At 46.7% G+C, this 23,113-nt stretch overlaps 1 protein-coding gene across 4 annotated transcripts in view; it reads right to left on the reverse strand.

Moving 5' to 3' along the window:
- Positions 1–23,113, reverse strand: part of mesh (sushi domain containing 2 mesh) — a 171,302-nt gene that overhangs the window by 99,665 nt on the left and 48,524 nt on the right. For all 4 annotated transcript variants that reach the window (XM_070088915.1, XM_070088914.1, XM_070088913.1 and 1 more), the window contains one exon: positions 20,516–20,699. In XM_070088915.1, coding sequence (XP_069945016.1) covers positions 20,516–20,699 — 184 coding nt within the window. The remainder of the gene's footprint in view (positions 1–20,515; positions 20,700–23,113) is intronic.

The following is a 23,113-nucleotide window of genomic DNA, read 5'->3' on the forward strand; positions in this document are numbered from 1 at the left end:
CTTGTTAACATACGTGGGAGCAGAGCTGCCTCTCCCACTACAATGTTAGTCTCCACAGTGTCTTGTTAACATACGTGGGAGCAGAGCTGCCTCTCCCACTACAATGTTAGTGTCCACAGTGTCTTGTTAACATACGTGGGAGCAGAGCTGCCTCTCCCACTACAATGTTAGTGCCCACAGTGTCTTGTTAACATACGTGGGAGCAGAGCTGCCTCTCCCACTACAATGTTAGTGTCCACAGTGTCTTGTTAACATACGTGGGAGCAGAGCTGCCTCTTCCACTACAATGTTAGTGCCCACAGTGTCTTGTTAACATACGTGGGAGCAGAGCTGCCTCTCCCACTACAATGTTAGTGCCCACAGTGTCTTGTTGACATACGTGGGAGCAGAGCTGCCTCTCCCACTACAATGTTAGTGTCTTGTTGACCACAGCTGTCTTGTTAACATACGTGGGAGCAGAGCTGCCTCTCCCACTACAATGTTAGTGCCCACAGTGTCTTGTTAACATACGTGGGAGCAGAGCTGCCTCTCCCACTACAATGTTAGTCTCCACACTGTCTTGTTAACATACGTGGGAGCAGAGCTGCCTCTCCCACTACAATGTTAGTGTCCACAGTGTCTTGTTAACATACGTGGGAGCAGAGCTGCCTCTCCCACTACAATGTTAGTGCCCACAGTGTCTTGTTAACATACGTGGGAGCAGAGCTGCCTCTCCCACTACAATGTTAGTGTCCACAGTGTCTTGTTAACATACGTGGGAGCAGAGCTGCCTCTTCCACTACAATGTTAGTGCCCACAGTGTCTTGTTAACATACGTGGGAGCAGAGCTGCCTCTCCCACTACAATGTTAGTGCCCACAGTGTCTTGTTGACATACGTGGGAGCAGAGCTGCCTCTCCCACTACAATGTTAGTGTCCACAGTGTCTTGTTAACATACGTGGGAGCAGAGCTGCCTCTCCCACTACAATGTTAGTGCCCACAGTGTCTTGTTGACATACGTGGGAGCAGAGCTGCCTCTCCCACTACAATGTTAGTGCCCACAGTGTCTTGTTAACATACGTGGGAGCAGAGCTGCCTCTCCCACTACAATGTTAGTCTCCACAGTGTCTTGTTAACATACGTGGGAGCAGAGCTGCCTCTCCCACTACAATGTTAGTGTCCACACTGTCTTGTTAACATACGTGGGAGCAGAGCTGCCTCTCCCACTACAATGTTAGTGTCCACAGTGTCTTGTTAACATACGTGGGAGCAGAGCTGCCTCTCCCACTACAATGTTAGTGCCCACAGTGTCTTGTTAACATACGTGGGAGCAGAGCTGCCTCTCCCACTACAATGTTAGTGTCCACAGTGTCTTGTTAACATACGTGGGAGCAGAGCTGCCTCTTCCACTACAATGTTAGTGCCCACAGTGTCTTGTTAACATACGTGGGAGCAGAGCTGCCTCTCCCACTACAATGTTAGTGCCCACAGTGTCTTGTTGACATACGTGGGAGCAGAGCTGCCTCTCCCACTACAATGTTAGTGTCCACAGTGTCTTGTTGACATACGTGGGAGCAGAGCTGCCTCTCTCACTACAATGTTAGTGCCCATAGTGTCTTGTTGACATACGTGGGAGCAGAGCTGCCTCTCCCACTACAATGTTAGTGCCCACAGTGTCTTGTTAACATACGTGGGAGCAGAGCTGCCTCTCCCACTACAATGTTAGTGCCCACAGTGTCTTGTTAACATACGTGGGAGCAGAGCTGCCTCTCCCACTACAATGTTAGTGTCCACAGTGTCTTGTTAACATACGTGGGAGCAGAGCTGCCCCTCCCACTACAATGTTAGTGTCCACAGTGTCTTGTTAACATACGTGGGAGCAGAGCTGCCTCTCCCACTACAATGTTAGTGTCCACACTGTCTTGTTAACATACGTGGGAGCAGAGCTGCCTCTCCCACTACAATGTTAGTGCCCACAGTGTCTTGTTAACATACGTGGGAGCAGAGCTGCCTCTCCCACTACAATGTTAGTCTCCACACTGTCTTGTTAACATACGTGGGAGCAGAGCTGCCTCTCCCACTACAATGTTAGTGTCCACAGTGTCTTGTTAACATACGTGGGAGCAGAGCTGCCTCTCCCACTACAATGTTAGTGCCCACAGTGTCTTGTTAACATACGTGGGAGCAGAGCTGCCTCTCCCACTACAATGTTAGTGTCCACAGTGTCTTGTTAACATACGTGGGAGCAGAGCTGCCTCTTCCACTACAATGTTAGTGCCCACAGTGTCTTGTTAACATACGTGGGAGCAGAGCTGCCTCTCCCACTACAATGTTAGTGCCCACAGTGTCTTGTTGACATACGTGGGAGCAGAGCTGCCTCTCCCACTACAATGTTAGTGTCCACAGTGTCTTGTTGACATACGTGGGAGCAGAGCTGCCTCTCTCACTACAATGTTAGTGCCCATAGTGTCTTGTTGACATACGTGGGAGCAGAGCTGCCTCTCCCACTACAATGTTAGTGCCCACAGTGTCTTGTTAACATACGTGGGAGCAGAGCTGCCTCTCCCACTACAATGTTAGTGCCCACAGTGTCTTGTTAACATACGTGGGAGCAGAGCTGCCTCTCCCACTACAATGTTAGTGTCCACAGTGTCTTGTTGACATACGTGGGAGCAGAGCTGCCTCTCCCACTACAATGTTAGTGTCCACAGTGTCTTGTTAACATACGTGGGAGCAGAGCTCCCTCTCCCACTACAATGTTAGTGTCCACAGTGTCTTGTTGACATACTTGGGAGCAGAGCTGCCTCTCCCACTACAATGTTAGTGTCCACACTGTCTTGTTAACATACGTGGGAGCAGAGCTGCCTCTCCCACTACAATGTTAGTGCCCACAGTGTCTTGTTAACATACGTGGGAGCAGAGCTGCCTCTCCCACTACAATGTTAGTCTCCACACTGTCTTGTTAACATACGTGGGAGCAGAGCTGCCTCTCCCACTACAATGTTAGTGTCCACAGTGTCTTGTTAACATACGTGGGAGCAGAGCTGCCTCTCCCACTACAATGTTAGTGCCCACAGTGTCTTGTTAACATACGTGGGAGCAGAGCTGCCTCTCCCACTACAATGTTAGTGTCCACAGTGTCTTGTTAACATACGTGGGAGCAGAGCTGCCTCTTCCACTACAATGTTAGTGCCCACAGTGTCTTGATAACATACGTGGGAGCAGAGCTGCCTCTCCCACTACAATGTTAGTGCCCACAGTGTCTTGTTGACATACGTGGGAGCAGAGCTGCCTCTCCCACTACAATGTTAGTGTCCACAGTGTCTTGTTGACATACGTGGGAGCAGAACTGCCTCTCTCACTACAATGTTAGTGCCCATAGTGTCTTGTTGACATACGTGGGAGCAGAGCTGCCTCTCCCACTACAATGTTAGTGCCCACAGTGTCTTGTTAACATACGTGGGAGCAGAGCTGCCTCTCCCACTACAATGTTAGTCTCCACACTGTCTTGTTAACATACGTGGGAGCAGAGCTGCCTCTCCCACTACAATGTTAGTGTCCACAGTGTCTTGTTAACATACGTGGGAGCAGAGCTGCCTCTCCCACTACAATGTTAGTGCCCACAGTGTCTTGTTAACATACGTGGGAGCAGAGCTGCCTCTCCCACTACAATGTTAGTGTCCACAGTGTCTTGTTAACATACGTGGGAGCAGAGCTGCCTCTTCCACTACAATGTTAGTGCCCACAGTGTCTTGTTAACATACGTGGGAGCAGAGCTGCCTCTCCCACTACAATGTTAGTGTCCACACTGTCTTGTTAACATACGTGGGAGCAGAGCTGCCTCTCCCACTACAATGTTAGTGCCCACAGTGTCTTGTTAACATACGTGGGAGCAGAGCTGCCTCTCCCACTACAATGTTAGTCTCCACACTGTCTTGTTAACATACGTGGGAGCAGAGCTGCCTCTCCCACTACAATGTTAGTGTCCACAGTGTCTTGTTAACATACGTGGGAGCAGAGCTGCCTCTCCCACTACAATGTTAGTGCCCACAGTGTCTTGTTAACATACGTGGGAGCAGAGCTGCCTCTCCCACTACAATGTTAGTGTCCACAGTGTCTTGTTAACATACGTGGGAGCAGAGCTGCCTCTTCCACTACAATGTTAGTGCCCACAGTGTCTTGTTAACATACGTGGGAGCAGAGCTGCCTCTCCCACTACAATGTTAGTGCCCACAGTGTCTTGTTGACATACGTGGGAGCAGAGCTGCCTCTCCCACTACAATGTTAGTGTCCACAGTGTCTTGTTGACATACGTGGGAGCAGAGCTGCCTCTCTCACTACAATGTTAGTGCCCATAGTGTCTTGTTGACATACGTGGGAGCAGAGCTGCCTCTCCCACTACAATGTTAGTGCCCACAGTGTCTTGTTAACATACGTGGGAGCAGAGCTGCCTCTCCCACTACAATGTTAGTCTCCACACTGTCTTGTTAACATACGTGGGAGCAGAGCTGCCTCTCCCACTACAATGTTAGTGTCCACAGTGTCTTGTTAACATACGTGGGAGCAGAGCTGCCTCTCCCACTACAATGTTAGTGCCCACAGTGTCTTGTTAACATACGTGGGAGCAGAGCTGCCTCTCCCACTACAATGTTAGTGTCCACAGTGTCTTGTTAACATACGTGGGAGCAGAGCTGCCTCTTCCACTACAATGTTAGTGCCCACAGTGTCTTGTTAACATACGTGGGAGCAGAGCTGCCTCTCCCACTACAATGTTAGTGCCCACAGTGTCTTGTTGACATACGTGGGAGCAGAGCTGCCTCTCCCACTACAATGTTAGTGTCCACAGTGTCTTGTTGACATACGTGGGAGCAGAGCTGCCTCTCTCACTACAATGTTAGTGCCCATAGTGTCTTGTTGACATACGTGGGAGCAGAGCTGCCTCTCCCACTACAATGTTAGTGCCCACAGTGTCTTGTTAACATACGTGGGAGCAGAGCTGCCTCTCCCACTACAATGTTAGTGCCCACAGTGTCTTGTTAACATACGTGGGAGCAGAGCTGCCTCTCCCACTACAATGTTAGTGTCCACAGTGTCTTGTTAACATACGTGGGAGCAGAGCTGCCTCTCCCACTACAATGTTAGTGTCCACAGTGTCTTGTTAACATACGTGGGAGCAGAGCTGCCTCTCCCACTACAATGTTAGTGTCCACACTGTCTTGTTAACATACGTGGGAGCAGAGCTGCCTCTCCCACTACAATGTTAGTGCCCACAGTGTCTTGTTAACATACGTGGGAGCAGAGCTGCCTCTCCCACTACAATGTTAGTCTCCACACTGTCTTGTTAACATACGTGGGAGCAGAGCTGCCTCTCCCACTACAATGTTAGTGTCCACAGTGTCTTGTTAACATACGTGGGAGCAGAGCTGCCTCTCCCACTACAATGTTAGTGCCCACAGTGTCTTGTTAACATACGTGGGAGCAGAGCTGCCTCTCCCACTACAATGTTAGTGTCCACAGTGTCTTGTTAACATACGTGGGAGCAGAGCTGCCTCTTCCACTACAATGTTAGTGCCCACAGTGTCTTGTTAACATACGTGGGAGCAGAGCTGCCTCTCCCACTACAATGTTAGTGCCCACAGTGTCTTGTTGACATACGTGGGAGCAGAGCTGCCTCTCCCACTACAATGTTAGTGTCCACAGTGTCTTGTTGACATACGTGGGAGCAGAGCTGCCTCTCTCACTACAATGTTAGTGCCCATAGTGTCTTGTTGACATACGTGGGAGCAGAGCTGCCTCTCCCACTACAATGTTAGTGCCCACAGTGTCTTGTTAACATACGTGGGAGCAGAGCTGCCTCTCCCACTACAATGTTAGTGCCCACAGTGTCTTGTTAACATACGTGGGAGCAGAGCTGCCTCTCCCACTACAATGTTAGTGTCCACAGTGTCTTGTTGACATACGTGGGAGCAGAGCTGCCTCTCCCACTACAATGTTAGTGTCCACAGTGTCTTGTTAACATACGTGGGAGCAGAGCTCCCTCTCCCACTACAATGTTAGTGTCCACAGTGTCTTGTTGACATACTTGGGAGCAGAGCTGCCTCTCCCACTACAATGTTAGTGTCCACAGTGTCTTGTTGACATACGTGGGAGCAGAGCTGCCTCTCCCACTACAATGTTAGTGTCCACAGTGTCTTGTTGACATACGTGGGAGCAGAGCTGCCTCTCCCACTACAATGTTAGTGTCCACAGTGTCTTGTTGACATACGTGGGAGCAGAGCTGCCTCTCCCACTACAATGTTAGTGCCCACAGTGTCTTGTTGACATACGTGGGAGCAGAGCTGCCTCTCCCACTACAATGTTAGTGTCCACAGTGTCTTGTTGACATACATAGGAGCAGAGCTGCCTCTCCCACTACAATGTTAGTGTCCACAGTGTCTTGTTGACATACGTGGGAGCAGAGCTGCCTCTCCCACTACAATGTTAGTGTCCACAGTGTCTTGTTGACATACGTGGGAGCAGAGCTGCCTCTCCCACTACAATGTTAGTGCCCACAGTGTCTTGTTGACATACGTGGGAGCAGAGCTGCCTCTCCCACTACAATGTTAGTGTCCACAGTGTCTTGTTGACATACCTAGGAGCAGAGCTGCCTCTCCCACTACAATGTTAGTGTCCACAGTGTCTTGTTGACATACGTGGGAGCAGAGCTGCCTCTCCCACTACAATGTTAGTGCCCACAGTGTCTTGTTAACATACGTGGGAGCAGAGCTGCCTCTCCCACTACAATGTTAGTCTCCACACTGTCTTGTTAACATACGTGGGAGCAGAGCTGCCTCTCCCACTACAATGTTAGTGTCCACAGTGTCTTGTTAACATACGTGGGAGCAGAGCTGCCTCTCCCACTACAATGTTAGTGCCCACAGTGTCTTGTTAACATACGTGGGAGCAGAGCTGCCTCTCCCACTACAATGTTAGTGTCCACAGTGTCTTGTTAACATACGTGGGAGCAGAGCTGCCTCTTCCACTACAATGTTAGTGCCCACAGTGTCTTGTTAACATACGTGGGAGCAGAGCTGCCTCTCCCACTAAAATGTTAGTGCCCACAGTGTCTTGTTGACATACGTGGGAGCAGAGCTGCCTCTCCCACTACAATGTTAGTGTCCACAGTGTCTTGTTGACATACGTGGGAGCAGAGCTGCCTCTCTCACTACAATGTTAGTGCCCATAGTGTCTTGTTGACATACGTGGGAGCAGAGCTGCCTCTCCCACTACAATGTTAGTGCCCACAGTGTCTTGTTAACATACGTGGGAGCAGAGCTGCCTCTCCCACTACAATGTTAGTGCCCACAGTGTCTTGTTAACATACGTGGGAGCAGAGCTGCCTCTCCCACTACAATGTTAGTGTCCACAGTGTCTTGTTGACATACGTGGGAGCAGAGCTGCCTCTCCCACTACAATGTTAGTGTCCACAGTGTCTTGTTAACATACGTGGGAGCAGAGCTCCCTCTCCCACTACAATGTTAGTGTCCACAGTGTCTTGTTGACATACTTGGGAGCAGAGCTGCCTCTCCCACTACAATGTTAGTGTCCACACTGTCTTGTTAACATACGTGGGAGCAGAGCTGCCTCTCCCACTACAATGTTAGTGCCCACAGTGTCTTGTTAACATACGTGGGAGCAGAGCTGCCTCTCCCACTACAATGTTAGTCTCCACACTGTCTTGTTAACATACGTGGGAGCAGAGCTGCCTCTCCCACTACAATGTTAGTGTCCACAGTGTCTTGTTAACATACGTGGGAGCAGAGCTGCCTCTCCCACTACAATGTTAGTGCCCACAGTGTCTTGTTAACATACGTGGGAGCAGAGCTGCCTCTCCCACTACAATGTTAGTGTCCACAGTGTCTTGTTAACATACGTGGGAGCAGAGCTGCCTCTTCCACTACAATGTTAGTGCCCACAGTGTCTTGATAACATACGTGGGAGCAGAGCTGCCTCTCCCACTACAATGTTAGTGCCCACAGTGTCTTGTTGACATACGTGGGAGCAGAGCTGCCTCTCCCACTACAATGTTAGTGTCCACAGTGTCTTGTTGACATACGTGGGAGCAGAACTGCCTCTCTCACTACAATGTTAGTGCCCATAGTGTCTTGTTGACATACGTGGGAGCAGAGCTGCCTCTCCCACTACAATGTTAGTGCCCACAGTGTCTTGTTAACATACGTGGGAGCAGAGCTGCCTCTCCCACTACAATGTTAGTCTCCACACTGTCTTGTTAACATACGTGGGAGCAGAGCTGCCTCTCCCACTACAATGTTAGTGTCCACAGTGTCTTGTTAACATACGTGGGAGCAGAGCTGCCTCTCCCACTACAATGTTAGTGCCCACAGTGTCTTGTTAACATACGTGGGAGCAGAGCTGCCTCTCCCACTACAATGTTAGTGTCCACAGTGTCTTGTTAACATACGTGGGAGCAGAGCTGCCTCTTCCACTACAATGTTAGTGCCCACAGTGTCTTGTTAACATACGTGGGAGCAGAGCTGCCTCTCCCACTACAATGTTAGTGTCCACACTGTCTTGTTAACATACGTGGGAGCAGAGCTGCCTCTCCCACTACAATGTTAGTGCCCACAGTGTCTTGTTAACATACGTGGGAGCAGAGCTGCCTCTCCCACTACAATGTTAGTCTCCACACTGTCTTGTTAACATACGTGGGAGCAGAGCTGCCTCTCCCACTACAATGTTAGTGTCCACAGTGTCTTGTTAACATACGTGGGAGCAGAGCTGCCTCTCCCACTACAATGTTAGTGCCCACAGTGTCTTGTTAACATACGTGGGAGCAGAGCTGCCTCTCCCACTACAATGTTAGTGTCCACAGTGTCTTGTTAACATACGTGGGAGCAGAGCTGCCTCTTCCACTACAATGTTAGTGCCCACAGTGTCTTGTTAACATACGTGGGAGCAGAGCTGCCTCTCCCACTACAATGTTAGTGCCCACAGTGTCTTGTTGACATACGTGGGAGCAGAGCTGCCTCTCCCACTACAATGTTAGTGTCCACAGTGTCTTGTTGACATACGTGGGAGCAGAGCTGCCTCTCTCACTACAATGTTAGTGCCCATAGTGTCTTGTTGACATACGTGGGAGCAGAGCTGCCTCTCCCACTACAATGTTAGTGCCCACAGTGTCTTGTTAACATACGTGGGAGCAGAGCTGCCTCTCCCACTACAATGTTAGTCTCCACACTGTCTTGTTAACATACGTGGGAGCAGAGCTGCCTCTCCCACTACAATGTTAGTGTCCACAGTGTCTTGTTAACATACGTGGGAGCAGAGCTGCCTCTCCCACTACAATGTTAGTGCCCACAGTGTCTTGTTAACATACGTGGGAGCAGAGCTGCCTCTCCCACTACAATGTTAGTGTCCACAGTGTCTTGTTAACATACGTGGGAGCAGAGCTGCCTCTTCCACTACAATGTTAGTGCCCACAGTGTCTTGTTAACATACGTGGGAGCAGAGCTGCCTCTCCCACTACAATGTTAGTGCCCACAGTGTCTTGTTGACATACGTGGGAGCAGAGCTGCCTCTCCCACTACAATGTTAGTGTCCACAGTGTCTTGTTGACATACGTGGGAGCAGAGCTGCCTCTCTCACTACAATGTTAGTGCCCATAGTGTCTTGTTGACATACGTGGGAGCAGAGCTGCCTCTCCCACTACAATGTTAGTGCCCACAGTGTCTTGTTAACATACGTGGGAGCAGAACTGCCTCTCCCACTACAATGTTAGTGCCCACAGTGTCTTGTTAACATACGTGGGAGCAGAGCTGCCTCTCCCACTACAATGTTAGTGTCCACAGTGTCTTGTTAACATACGTGGGAGCAGAGCTGCCCCTCCCACTACAATGTTAGTGTCCACAGTGTCTTGTTAACATACGTGGGAGCAGAGCTGCCTCTCCCACTACAATGTTAGTGTCCACACTGTCTTGTTAACATACGTGGGAGCAGAGCTGCCTCTCCCACTACAATGTTAGTGCCCACAGTGTCTTGTTAACATACGTGGGAGCAGAGCTGCCTCTCCCACTACAATGTTAGTCTCCACACTGTCTTGTTAACATACGTGGGAGCAGAGCTGCCTCTCCCACTACAATGTTAGTGTCCACACTGTCTTGTTAACATACGTGGGAGCAGAGCTGCCTCTCCCACTACAATGTTAGTGCCCACAGTGTCTTGTTAACATACGTGGGAGCAGAGCTGCCTCTCCCACTACAATGTTAGTGTCCACAGTGTCTTGTTAACATACGTGGGAGCAGAGCTGCCTCTTCCACTACAATGTTAGTGCCCACAGTGTCTTGTTAACATACGTGGGAGCAGAGCTGCCTCTCCCACTACAATGTTAGTGCCCACAGTGTCTTGTTGACATACGTGGGAGCAGAGCTGCCTCTCCCACTACAATGTTAGTGTCCACAGTGTCTTGTTGACATACGTGGGAGCAGAGCTGCCTCTCTCACTACAATGTTAGTGCCCATAGTGTCTTGTTGACATACGTGGGAGCAGAGCTGCCTCTCCCACTACAATGTTAGTGCCCACAGTGTCTTGTTAACATACGTGGGAGCAGAGCTGCCTCTCCCACTACAATGTTAGTGCCCACAGTGTCTTGTTAACATACGTGGGAGCAGAGCTGCCTCTCCCACTACAATGTTAGTGTCCACAGTGTCTTGTTGACATACGTGGGAGCAGAGCTGCCTCTCCCACTACAATGTTAGTGTCCACAGTGTCTTGTTAACATACGTGGGAGCAGAGCTCCCTCTCCCACTACAATGTTAGTGTCCACAGTGTCTTGTTGACATACTTGGGAGCAGAGCTGCCTCTCCCACTACAATGTTAGTGTCCACAGTGTCTTGTTGACATACGTGGGAGCAGAGCTGCCTCTCCCACTACAATGTTAGTGTCCACAGTGTCTTGTTGACATACGTGGGAGCAGAGCTGCCTCTCCCACTACAATGTTAGTGTCCACAGTGTCTTGTTGACATACGTGGGAGCAGAGCTGCCTCTCCCACTACAATGTTAGTGCCCACAGTGTCTTGTTGACATACGTGGGAGCAGAGCTGCCTCTCCCACTACAATGTTAGTGTCCACAGTGTCTTGTTGACATACCTAGGAGCAGAGCTGCCTCTCCCACTACAATGTTAGTGTCCACAGTGTCTTGTTGACATACGTGGGAGCAGAGCTGCCTCTCTCACTACAATGTTAGTGTCCACAGTGTCTTGTTGACATACGTGGGAGCAGAGCTGCCTCTCCCACTACAATGTTAGTGCCCACAGTGTCTTGTTGACATACGTGGGAGCAGAGCTGCCTCTCCCACTACAATGTTAGTGTCCACAGTGTCTTGTTGACATACCTAGGAGCAGAGCTGCCTCTCCCACTACAATGTTAGTGTCCACAGTGTCTTGTTGACATACGTGGGAGCAGAGCTGCCTCTCCCACTACAATGTTAGTGCCCACAGTGTCTTGTTGACATACGTGGGAGCAGAGCTGCCTCTCCCACTACAATGTCAGTGTCCGCAGTGTCTTGTTGACATACGTGGGAGCAGAGCTGACTCTCCCACTACAATGTTAGTGCCCACAGTGTCTTGTTGACATACGTGGGAGCAGAGCTGCCTCTCCCACTACAATGTTAGTGTCCACAGTGTCTTGTTAACATACGTGGGAGCAGAGCTGCCTCTCCCACTACAATGTTAGTGTCCACAGTGTCTTGTTGACATACGTGGGAGCAGAGCCTGTCCCCAGGGGCCCTCAGCCTGTCCCCAGGGGCCCTCAGCCTGTTCTCAGGGGCCCTCAGCCTTTCCCCAGGAGCCCTCAGCCTGTCCCCTGGGGCCTTTGAGAACAGGCTGAGGGCCCCTGGGGACAGACTGAGTACCCCTGGGGACAGGCTCTGCTCCCACGTATGTCAACAAGACACTGTGGACACTAACATTGTAGTGGGAGAGGCAGCTCTGCTCCCACGTATGTTAACAAGACACTGTGGACACTAACATTGTAGTGGGAGAGGCAGCTCTGCTCACACGTATGTTAACAAGACACTGTGGGCACTAACATTGTAGTGGGAGAGTCAGCTCTGCTCCCACGTATGTCAACAAGACACTGTGGACACTGACATTGTAGTGGGAGAGGCAGCTCTGCTCCCACGTATGTCAACAAGACACTGTGGGCACTAACATTGTAGTGGGAGAGGCAGCTCTGCTCCCACGTATGTCAACAAGACACTGTGGACACTAACATTGTAGTGGGAGAGGCAGCTCTGCTCCTAGGTATGTCAACAAGACACTGTGGACACTAACATTGTAGTGGGAGAGGCAGCTCTGCTCCCACGTATGTCAACAAGACACTGTGGGCACTAACATTGTAGTGGGAGAGGCAGCTCTGCTTCCACGTATGTTAGCAAGACACTGTGGGCACTAACATTGTAGTGGGAGAGGCAGCTCTGCTCCCACGTATGTCAACAAGACACTATGGGCACTAACATTGTAGTGAGAGAGGCAGCTCTGCTCCCACGTATGTTAACAAGACACTGTGGACACTAACATTGTAGTGGGAGAGGCAGCTCTGCTCCCACGTATGTCAACAAGACACTGTGGACACTAACATTGTAGTGGAAGAGGCAGCTCTGCTCCCACGTATGTTAACAAGACACTGTGGACACTAACATTGTAGTGGGAGAGGCAGCTCTGCTCCCACGTATGTTAACAAGACACTGTGGGCACTAACATTGTAGTGGGAGAGGCAGCTCTGCTCCCACGCATGTTAACAAGACAGTGTGGACACTAACATTGTAGTGGGAGAGGCAGCTCTGCTCCCACGTATGTTAACAAGACAGTGTGGAGACTAACATTGTAGTGGGAGAGGCAGCTCTGCTCCCACGTATGTTAACAAGACACTGTGGGCACTAACATTGTAGTGGGAGAGGCAGCTCTGCTCCCACGTATGTTAACAATGTTAGTGTCCACACTGTCTTGTTAACATACGTGGGAGCAGAGCTGCCTCTCCCACTACAATGTTAGTGCCCACAGTGTCTTGTTAACATACGTGGGAGCAGAGCTGCCTCTCCCACTACAATGTTAGTCTCCACACTGTCTTGTTAACATACGTGGGAGCAGAGCTGCCTCTCCCACTACAATGTTAGTGTCCACACTGTCTTGTTAACATACGTGGGAGCAGAGCTGCCTCTCCCACTACAATGTTAGTGCCCACAGTGTCTTGTTAACATACGTGGGAGCAGAGCTGCCTCTCCCACTACAATGTTAGTGTCCACAGTGTCTTGTTGACATACGTGGGAGCAGAGCTGCCTCTTCCACTACAATGTTAGTGCCCACAGTGTCTTGTTAACATACGTGGGAGCAGAGCTGCCTCTCCCACTACAATGTTAGTGCCCACAGTGTCTTGTTGACATACGTGGGAGCAGAGCTGCCTCTCCCACTACAATGTTAGTGTCCACAGTGTCTTGTTGACATACGTGGGAGCAGAGCTGCCTCTCTCACTACAATGTTAGTGCCCATAGTGTCTTGTTGACATACGTGGGAGCAGAGCTGCCTCTCCCACTACAATGTTAGTGCCCACAGTGTCTTGTTAACATACGTGGGAGCAGAGCTGCCTCTCCCACTACAATATTAGTGCCCACAGTGTCTTGTTAACATACGTGGGAGCAGAGCTGCCTCTCCCACTACAATGTTAGTGTCCACAGTGTCTTGTTGACATACGTGGGAGCAGAGTTGCCTCTCCCACTACAATGTTAGTGTCCACTGTGTCTTGTTAACATACGTGGGAGCAGAGCTCCCTCTCCCACTACAATGTTAGTGTCCACAGTGTCTTGTTGACATACTTGGGAGCAGAGCTGCCTCTCCCACTACAATGTTAGTGTCCACAGTGTCTTGTTGACATACGTGGGAGCAGAGCTGCCTCTCCCACTACAATGTTAGTGTCCACAGTGTCTTGTTGACATACGTGGGAGCAGAGCTGCCTCTCCCACTACAATGTTAGTGTCCACAGTGTCTTGTTGACATACGTGGGAGCAGAGCTGCCTCTCCCACTACAATGTTAGTGCCCACAGTGTCTTGTTGACATACGTGGGAGCAGAGCTGCCTCTCCCACTACAATGTTAGTGTCCACAGTGTCTTGTTGACATACCTAGGAGCAGAGCTGCCTCTCCCACTACAATGTTAGTGTCCACAGTGTCTTGTTGACATACGTGGGAGCAGAGCTGCCTCTCCCACTACAATGTTAGTGCCCACAGTGTCTTGTTGACATACGTGGGAGCAGAGCTGCCTCTCCCACTACAATGTCAGTGTCCACAGTGTCTTGTTGACATACGTGGGAGCAGAGCTGACTCTCCCACTACAATGTTAGTGCCCACAGTGTCTTGTTGACATACGTGAGAGCAGAGCTGCCTCTCCCACTACAATGTTAGTGTCCACAGTGTCTTGTTAACATACGTGGGAGCAGAGCTGCCTCTCCCACTACAATGTTAGTGTCCACAGTGTCTTGTTGACATACGTGGGAGCAGAGCCTGTCCCCAGGGGCCCTCAGCCTGTCCCCAGGGGCCCTCAGCCTGTTCTCAGGGGCCCCAGGGGACAGGCTGAGGGCTCCTGGGGACAGGCTGAGGGCCCCTGAGAACAGGCTGAGGGCCCCTGGGGACAGGCTGAGGGCCCCTGGGGACAGGCTGAGGGCCCCTGGGAACAGGCTGAGGGCCCCTGCGAACAGGCTGAGGGCTCCTGGGGACAGGCTGAGGGCTCCTGGGGACAGGCTGAGGGCTCCTGGGGACAGGCTGAGGGCCCCTGAGAACTTCCTGAGAGCCCCTGGGGGCAAGCTGAGGGCCCCAGGGAACAGGCTGGGGCCCCTGAGAACAAGCTGAGGGCCCCTGGGAACAGGTTGAGGGCCCCTGGGGACAGACTGAGGGCTCCTGGGGACAGGCTGAGTGTCGTAGGGGTAACGCTATATTGTCAGACTGGTAATGGGAGATGGCGCCCAGCCTTGCCGTGTCACTGCCTAGCTGGATGTATACGCCGACTGAGAGGGAGGCAGAGGTACGAACGTACACATTCAATTCAATTCAATTCAAATTTTTATTCTCTATAAGTATTACAATGCTGAGTTTACAGAATTTGGTTATTGTGCGGTTTACATGTAGTAAAATAATGATTACAGAGTGTACCACTACAACACCTAGCATGGCTAGGCATTTCGGGCAGACTTAGTTTATTTCTTAATTTTAAAATATTACAAATTATGAGGTAAGTTGGTATTATGGCTAAGTGACTAAATACTAGTTTGTGAGTTTAGCAATGTGAATGCTTTTGTTTTGGCACAATACATAGTTTCAGTATTGGAGTATGACAGGATTCATTATTTTAAGATTGAGATTAATATTTCTGTTTATGGTCAAATGGGTGAGTGAGTGTAAGTGTGAACCACCAGGTGGTATTCGTGTAGTTAGTTGATGGGGTGTATCAGGGAGATAAGATGTTTTCTAATGGTAGTTTTGAAGATGATGAATGTGTCTGCAGTTCTAGAGTTCTCAGGTAGGGTGTTCCAGATTTTAGGGCCTTTGACATACATTGAATTTTTGTAAAGGTTTAGTCGGACATGGGGAATGTCGTAGAGATGTTTGTGTCTGGTGTTATGCCTGTGGTTTCTGTCACAACTATCAAGAAAGCATTTTAGGTCAAGGTTGATATTGGAGTTTAAGGTCATGTAGATGTAGATTGCACAGTAGTAAGTGTGGATGTACTGAACAGGGAGTAAGTTTAGATTTATGAAGAGTGGGGGTGTGTGTTGCCAGGGTTTTGATTTAGTGATTATTCTTACTGCAGCTTTTTGTTGGGTTATTATTGGCTTTAGGTGTGTTGCTGCAGTTGATCCCCAAGCACAAATAGCATAGGTGAGGTATGGATAAATAAGTGAGTGGTATAGTGTGAGAAGGGCATTTTGTGGCACGTAGTATCGTATCTTGGAGAGGATCCCAACTGTTTTGGATACTTTTTTGGTTATGTGTTGGATATGGGTGCTGAAATTCAGGTTGTTGTCAAGGTATAGGCCTAGGAATTTGCCCTCATTATGTCTGGTAATTAGAGTGTTGTCCATCTTAATGTTAATTTGTGCATCTCCTGCTCTGCTACCAAACATAATATAGTAGGTTTTGTCAGTGTTAAGCATAAGTTTATTGGCTGTCATCCAAGTCGATATTTTGATCAGCTCCTAGTTAACAATGGTGTTGAGGGTGGCAAGATTAGGGTGAGAGATGACATAAGTCGTGTCGTCAGCAAAGAGAATGGGTTTCAGGTGTTGGGATACGTTTGGAAGATCATTGATGTATATGAGGAAGAGCAGGGGACCAAGGACACTTCCCTGCGGAACTCCAGTATCAAGTGGCCGTGTTGTTGATGTTGTGTCTTTAATGGTGACATAATGATACCTATTAGTAAGGTAAGATTTGAAATAAGCAAGCGCATGGCCTCTTATACCGTAGTGGTCAAGTTTGTAGAGTAGGATGTCGTGGTCTACTGTGTCAAAAGCTTTTCTTAGGTCAATAAAAATTCCTAGTGGATATTCCTTATTTTCCAATGCTGTGTAGAGCAGATCTAGCATTTTTATGATTGCATCATTAGTGCTTTTATTTTTCCTGAATCCAAATTGGCAGGGGTTGAGTATGTTTTGTGCCGTTATAAATGAATATAGTCTCCTGTGCACGGGTTTCTCAAAGATTTTGGATAGCAATGGTAAGTTTGATATTGGCCTATAGTTGTTTAAGTCTGTAGGGTCACCACCTTTATGTATTGGTGTAACCCTTGCCATCTTGAGTAGTTTCGGGAAGGTGCTAGTTTCTAGTGACTTGTTAAAAAGTAATGAAATAGCATGTGAAAGGACATGGGCTGCTCACTTGTACAGTAATGGTGGGACATGAGACAGATTCCCTGAGTTATTTTTAAGTGACTTTATAATCTCGGTGACTTCCGTGGGCTCAGTTGGTGCAAGATAGAAGGAATTTGGGAAATTCCCATCTAGGTAGTCCCCGGCATGGGCATTGGTATGTGGGATTTTATTGGCGAGATTAGATCCTATGGTTGAGAAGAAGTCGTTTATCTTGTTAGCTTTGTCAGTGGGATGTAGTGGTGTTTCATCAGGTTTAGTTAGGACAATATTCTTGGTTTTTTTCAGTTTGTGGGTCCCTAGAATCTGAGAGAGTGTTTTCCAGGTCTTTTTTATAACTCCTCTTGTGTCTGTGAATCTACTGGAGTAGTATAGTTGTTTGGCTTTCTTTATTACTTTGGTGAGAACTGATGAATAGTGTTTAAGAATATCTTTGTGTATTAAGCCCTGTCTATATTGCTTTTCATATTAGTGTTTCTTGTCAATGGATTTCAGAATGGTGCTGGTTAGCCATGGGCAACCAAGCCGTTTGTTTGTGATCTGTTTCGTTTTTATAGGACAATGTTTGTTGTATAGTCTAAGTAATTTGTTTAGAAAAATGTCTGTCCAGTCATCAATACCATTGGCCTTGGAGAATTCTGTAGGCCAGTCAAGAGTCTCTAGGTCAGCTGTGAACTTCCTTATTGAGGCCTTGTCATGGAGTCTAAATGAGACTTTGTTGTATTCAAGTGGTGGTTTACCAATGTTTGTCAGGAGGAAGGTAGGGTAGTGGTCTGTAGTGCTATCTGTGATTATCCCTGATTTAAGGGGGGCTAGTATATTGGTCCATATGTGGTCTATTATGGTTGCACTTGTCTCAGTGAGCCTGGTTGGTTTAGTTATTGTTGGTATGAGAAGTGTGTTGTTCATATTGTTGATGAAATCTGTTACAGGCTGATCATCTAGTATGCCAAGGTTGATGTTGAAGTCTCCAGCTAAGAGAAGGTGGTTCTTATTCATATGTCTGTTTGTTATTAGTGACTTTAATTTCTCACTGAAATTTGGGATGTTTGTGTGAGGTATCCGGTAAATGGCACCGATTGTTATAGGTGTCTTAAGGTTTTTTACAGTAAAATTAGCAAAAATGTATTCCCCATATTCATCACTAAAGCAAGTGGTGCTAATACAAGATAATTGGTTAGAGTAATAGATTGCAATACCACCCCCAACTTGGTTTGGTCTGCAGTTGTGAATTGCTGTGTATCCTGGTAGAGGGTAGATATCTATTGTGTCCTGCTTAAGCCAGGTCTCAGTAAGAATAATGCAGGAGAAGGGTGTCTTTAGTGATTCAAGGAGTGCCAGGAGGTCATCATAGTGTTTGCTTAAGGACCTGATGTTGTAGTTAAGTACTGATAGACTTTTAGCATTGTTTAGGATAGTGCTGGCTTGTGATGCTGTGTAATAAAGGCAGTTACTTTCCAATAGGTTTTGACTGGGTGTCAGATTATGGAGGTTTAGATCAGGGTCAACGTGATCAATCATCTTCTAGGTTTAAATTATGGTTATTTATATCCTGAGTTGTGTGTTGTGTTCTAGTACTGATATCTGTAGTGGTGGGAAGTTTGGACAAGTATATAGCTAGAGTATTTTGGTCATATAGAGTATAGTCACTACTACACATAATGAAGTTGATGTTGTCTATGTGTTGTGCTGGAATGAACTAAAGTACAACTAGGTATAAACTAGTAATATAAAAATACAAATTTAAAATAGAACAAGACTCTCACTTGTAATTGCACTAAGGTCTAATAATGACTTTTGTGGAGTCTATGTTTTGAGCTAGAATGAGCTATAGTACAACTAGATTTAATCTAATAATATAAAAATACAAATTAAAAATAGCACCAGTCTCTCACTAGTAATTGCACTATGGTCTAATATAGTGAATTTGGTATTGACTATGTATTAAGCTAGGATGAGCTATAGTACAACTAGGTTTATACATGCGCATCCCGTGACGTCACACAGTCACTCGGTCTAGGGATCTTCTATATAAACACGTGGATGGTACTATGATATGCTATACAACACATGTAAGGGGATCAGCAACTATGCTGACACTGAGGGCCCCTGCGAACAGGCTGAGGGTCCCTGGGGACAGGCTGAGGGCCCCTGGGAACAGGCTGAGGGCCCCTGGGAACAGGCTGAGGGCCCCTGTGAACAGGCTGAGGGCCCCTGGGAACAGGCTGAGGGTCCCTGTGAACAGGCTGAGGGCCCCTGGGAACAGGCTGAGGGTCCCTGGGGACAGGCTGAGGGCCCCTGGGAACAGGCTGAGGGCCCCTGGGAACAGGCTGAGGGGCCCTGTGAACAGGCTGAGGGCCCCTGGGAACAGGCTGAGGGCCCCTGGGAACAGGCTGAGGGCCCCTGGGGACAGGCTGAGGGCCCCTGGGGACAGGCTGAGGGCCCCCAGTTTAAGTGAATTTTACATCATTATTTTTCATAATAAACGAAAAATATTTGAAATTACCCAAAAAAAAAATGAAATGAAAAAATCAGAATAAAACGTGTATGGGGCCCCTTCAGAAATTCACAGCCGGGCCCCTGACCAATGTACCGGCTGAACCCTCCCTCTCATAGGCCCTGGTGAGGGGGAATCTAACTGGGGTAGTGCCCAACATACTCAAGATAAAACACACTGTAGTTGAGGGTATTATTGGTGCAACACATCGCTCTGTACAGAGCTTTATCAAGGCTCTAACAGAGTCTTGAGTTGTTCCAGCCAGTCCCGTGGCTGGAACAACTCGCCAGTATGTGATAACTGGTTTAAAAAACAGACAGATTGAAGAATAGGACACTTGTCCAACATTTGAAAAAAATTATTGAGGAACGTTTCGCCAGCCAGTGGTTTCTTCAGTCCAATACAGAGAAGAACGATGGAAGTAGAGGAGGAGTTTGAAGTAATCAGTCCCTCAGCCTGGAGTCGATGTGTTCAGTCCATCAGTCTTGAAGAAAGTACACATTATGTTGAGAGAAGTGGCTATAAGCCACTCCAGGCTCAGGGACTGATTACCTCGAACTACTCTTCTGCCATCGTTTTTCTTTGTATTGGACTGAGGAAGCCACTGGCTGGAGAAACGTTTCCTCAATAAAGATTCTTAAATATTGTTCAAGTGTCTTAGTCTTCAACACACTTATAACCCACACTTAGGCAACGACGTTTATAACGACGTTTCGGTTCGTGCTGGACCAGTTGTGACGTGACACTGGCCCGTGCTGGACCACTTGTGACGTGACACTGGCCCGTGCTGGACCAGTTGCGATGTGACACTAGCCCGTGCTAGACCACTTGTGACGTGACACTGGCCCGTGCTGGACCAGTTGTGACGTGACACTGGCCCGTGCTGGACCACTTGTGACGTGACACTGGCCCGTGCTGGACCAGTTGTGACGTGACACTGGCCCGTGCTGGACCACTTGTGACGTGACACTGGCCCGTGCTGGACCAGTTGTGACGTGACACTGGCCCGTGCTGGACCGCTTGTGACGTGACACTGGACCAGGACAGACCGTAAATGTGAGGTTGATATTTTCTTCGCAAAACGCCAAATAAATGAGAAGTGTAGACAAAAAATAAAGAAGAACTCACGACGTATTTAGCGTCAGTGTTGACGGAACCGCCGGAGAAGGTGACATTCTTCCAGGTGACGATGATGACGTGCTTAGGCTTGAAGATGGTAGCACCGACGATGCCCTCTCTGATGTCCCACTTCACTCTTTCCCGGATCTCCACTCCAAACTGGTCCTCCCTGGAGGGCAGGTCACGCTCCAACCTGCATCCATGGAGAAGTGAGTCAGGGGGGGGGGAGTTTTACTCACCTCTTTGTGGGTACGAGGATCGAGACACAGCTGTTGGCCCCGACTGATAGACCACAGATGTCTGGCCTCTTGGGCCTCACCATGTCTACTCTTGAAACTGTGTATTGAATTTGCCTTAGCCACTACCTCGACCAGGTCAATCCGCTTTGAGACTAAAGAAACACTTCCTTACACCACTATGTGTTTCCGGTTCCACCTGTGTCCCCTGGATCCTTAATTCTAACATTCTCTCCCTATTGGCCTGGAGTATACCTATCCCTCTCAGGATTTTACAAGTTGTAATTACATTTCCTTTATCACATTCTCTGCCCTGAGGTTGTTGTCAGGGTCACCTGTGTCTTCCATATACCACAACACTTCCACTAACAGCTCCTAAAGTGACTATTTTTTTGTCCTTGTTTGTGTGCATCACGCACGTGTCTTCCCGTCCAGTGTCAACAACAAACTAGAATAAAACAACTTGTAAACAAACATTGTTGTCTATGTGACCTAAAATTCACAATTATTTTTGAAATACAAACAACGACGAAATATAATTCATCATAATAATTCAAGCTACATGTTATCAGTATTGTTTTACACCAATCAATTATACACGCTAACACCTGTTATATTATTACTATTATTATTATTATTATTATTATTATTATTATTATTATTATTATTATTATTATTATTGTTGTTATTATTATTATTATTATTATTATTATTATTATTATTATTGTTATTATTATTATTATTATTGTTATTACTATTATTATTATTATTGTTATTATTATTATTATTATTATTATTATTATTATTATTATTATTATTATTGTTATTATTATTATTATTATTATTATTATTATTATTATTATTGTTATTGTTATTGTTATTGTTATTATTATTATTATTATTATTATTATTATTGTTATTATTATTATTATTATTATTGTTATTATTATTATTATTATTATTGTTATTATTATTATTATTATTATTGTTATTATTATTATTATTATTATTATTATTATTGTTGTTATTATTATTATTATTATTATTATTATTATTATTATTGTTATTATTATTATTATTATTGTTATTACTATTATTATTATTATTGTTATTATTATTATTATTATTATTATTATTATTATTATTATTATTATTGTTATTATTATTATTATTATTATTATTATTATTGTTATTGTTATTGTTATTGTTATTATTATTATTATTATTATTATTGTTATTGTTATTGTTATTGTTATTATTATTATTATTATTATTATTATTATTGTTATTATTATTATTATTATTATTATTGTTATTATTATTATTATTATTATTGTTATTATTATTATTATTATTATTGTTATTATTATTATTATTATTATTATTATTATTGTTGTTGTTGTTAATAGTTTAAGTGTGAGATGAGATCATCAGTACACAAGACAATGTTTGTATCAGAGTTATAAGTTGTGCAGCTAAGTACTTCACCCTGGCAGCAGGTGTAACGTTTCCACCTACAAGTACACTCAGAGACAACACAATAAGTGTCAGGGGCCCAAGACTGTTCAACTGCCTCCCAGCATACATAAAGGGGATTACCAATAGACCCCTGGCAGTCTTCAAGAAGACACTGGACAGGCACCTAAAGTCAGTACCTGACCAGCCGGGCTATGCTTCGTACGTAGCTTTACGTGCGGTCAACAGTAACAGTTCGGTTGATCAGGCCCTGATCCTGCGCGAGGCCTGATCATGGACCGGGCCGCGGGGGTGTTGACCCCCGAACCCCCCTCCAGGTATACAACAGGTATCCCCAGTGACATGAGCTGATATACTTTAGAGTCAATATAGAGAACAGTTCCTCGACGCAGCTTCATGATAAGTTATGGTATAACGTGAGCAACACTACATGGTTTCGCAATAACGATAACTTCATTTTGTGGATGTGATAAGAAATGCAACAAAAAATTGATAATATCCATCCTAACCTAACCTAAAACAACCTAACCCAACCTTACTCTGCCATCGGTAGATGTGCAACTGGTGCGTCTTTGTTTCTTCTTCTTCTTCTTCTTCTTCTTCTTCTTATTATTATTATTATTATTATTATTATTATTATTATTATTATTATTATTATTATTATTATTATTATTATAAACAGGAAAAATGGTAAACCAGTAAGGGTCATATAATAACAGAGGACTGGGGGGGGGGGGTGAGGCTTGATTCAAAGAGAAAACTTGATCCAGCTCCTTAATCAAGATCCCCGATGCCAGCATCAAGATCCCTCACACTATTATCAAGAATCCCCCACATCAACATCAAGAACCCCATACCAGCATCAAGAACCCCACATCAACATCAAGAATCCCCC

Source organism: Cherax quadricarinatus, chromosome 26 (genome assembly GCF_038502225.1).
Source record: "Cherax quadricarinatus isolate ZL_2023a chromosome 26, ASM3850222v1, whole genome shotgun sequence".
In the NCBI taxonomy this organism is placed as follows: domain Eukaryota; kingdom Metazoa; phylum Arthropoda; class Malacostraca; order Decapoda; family Parastacidae; genus Cherax; species Cherax quadricarinatus.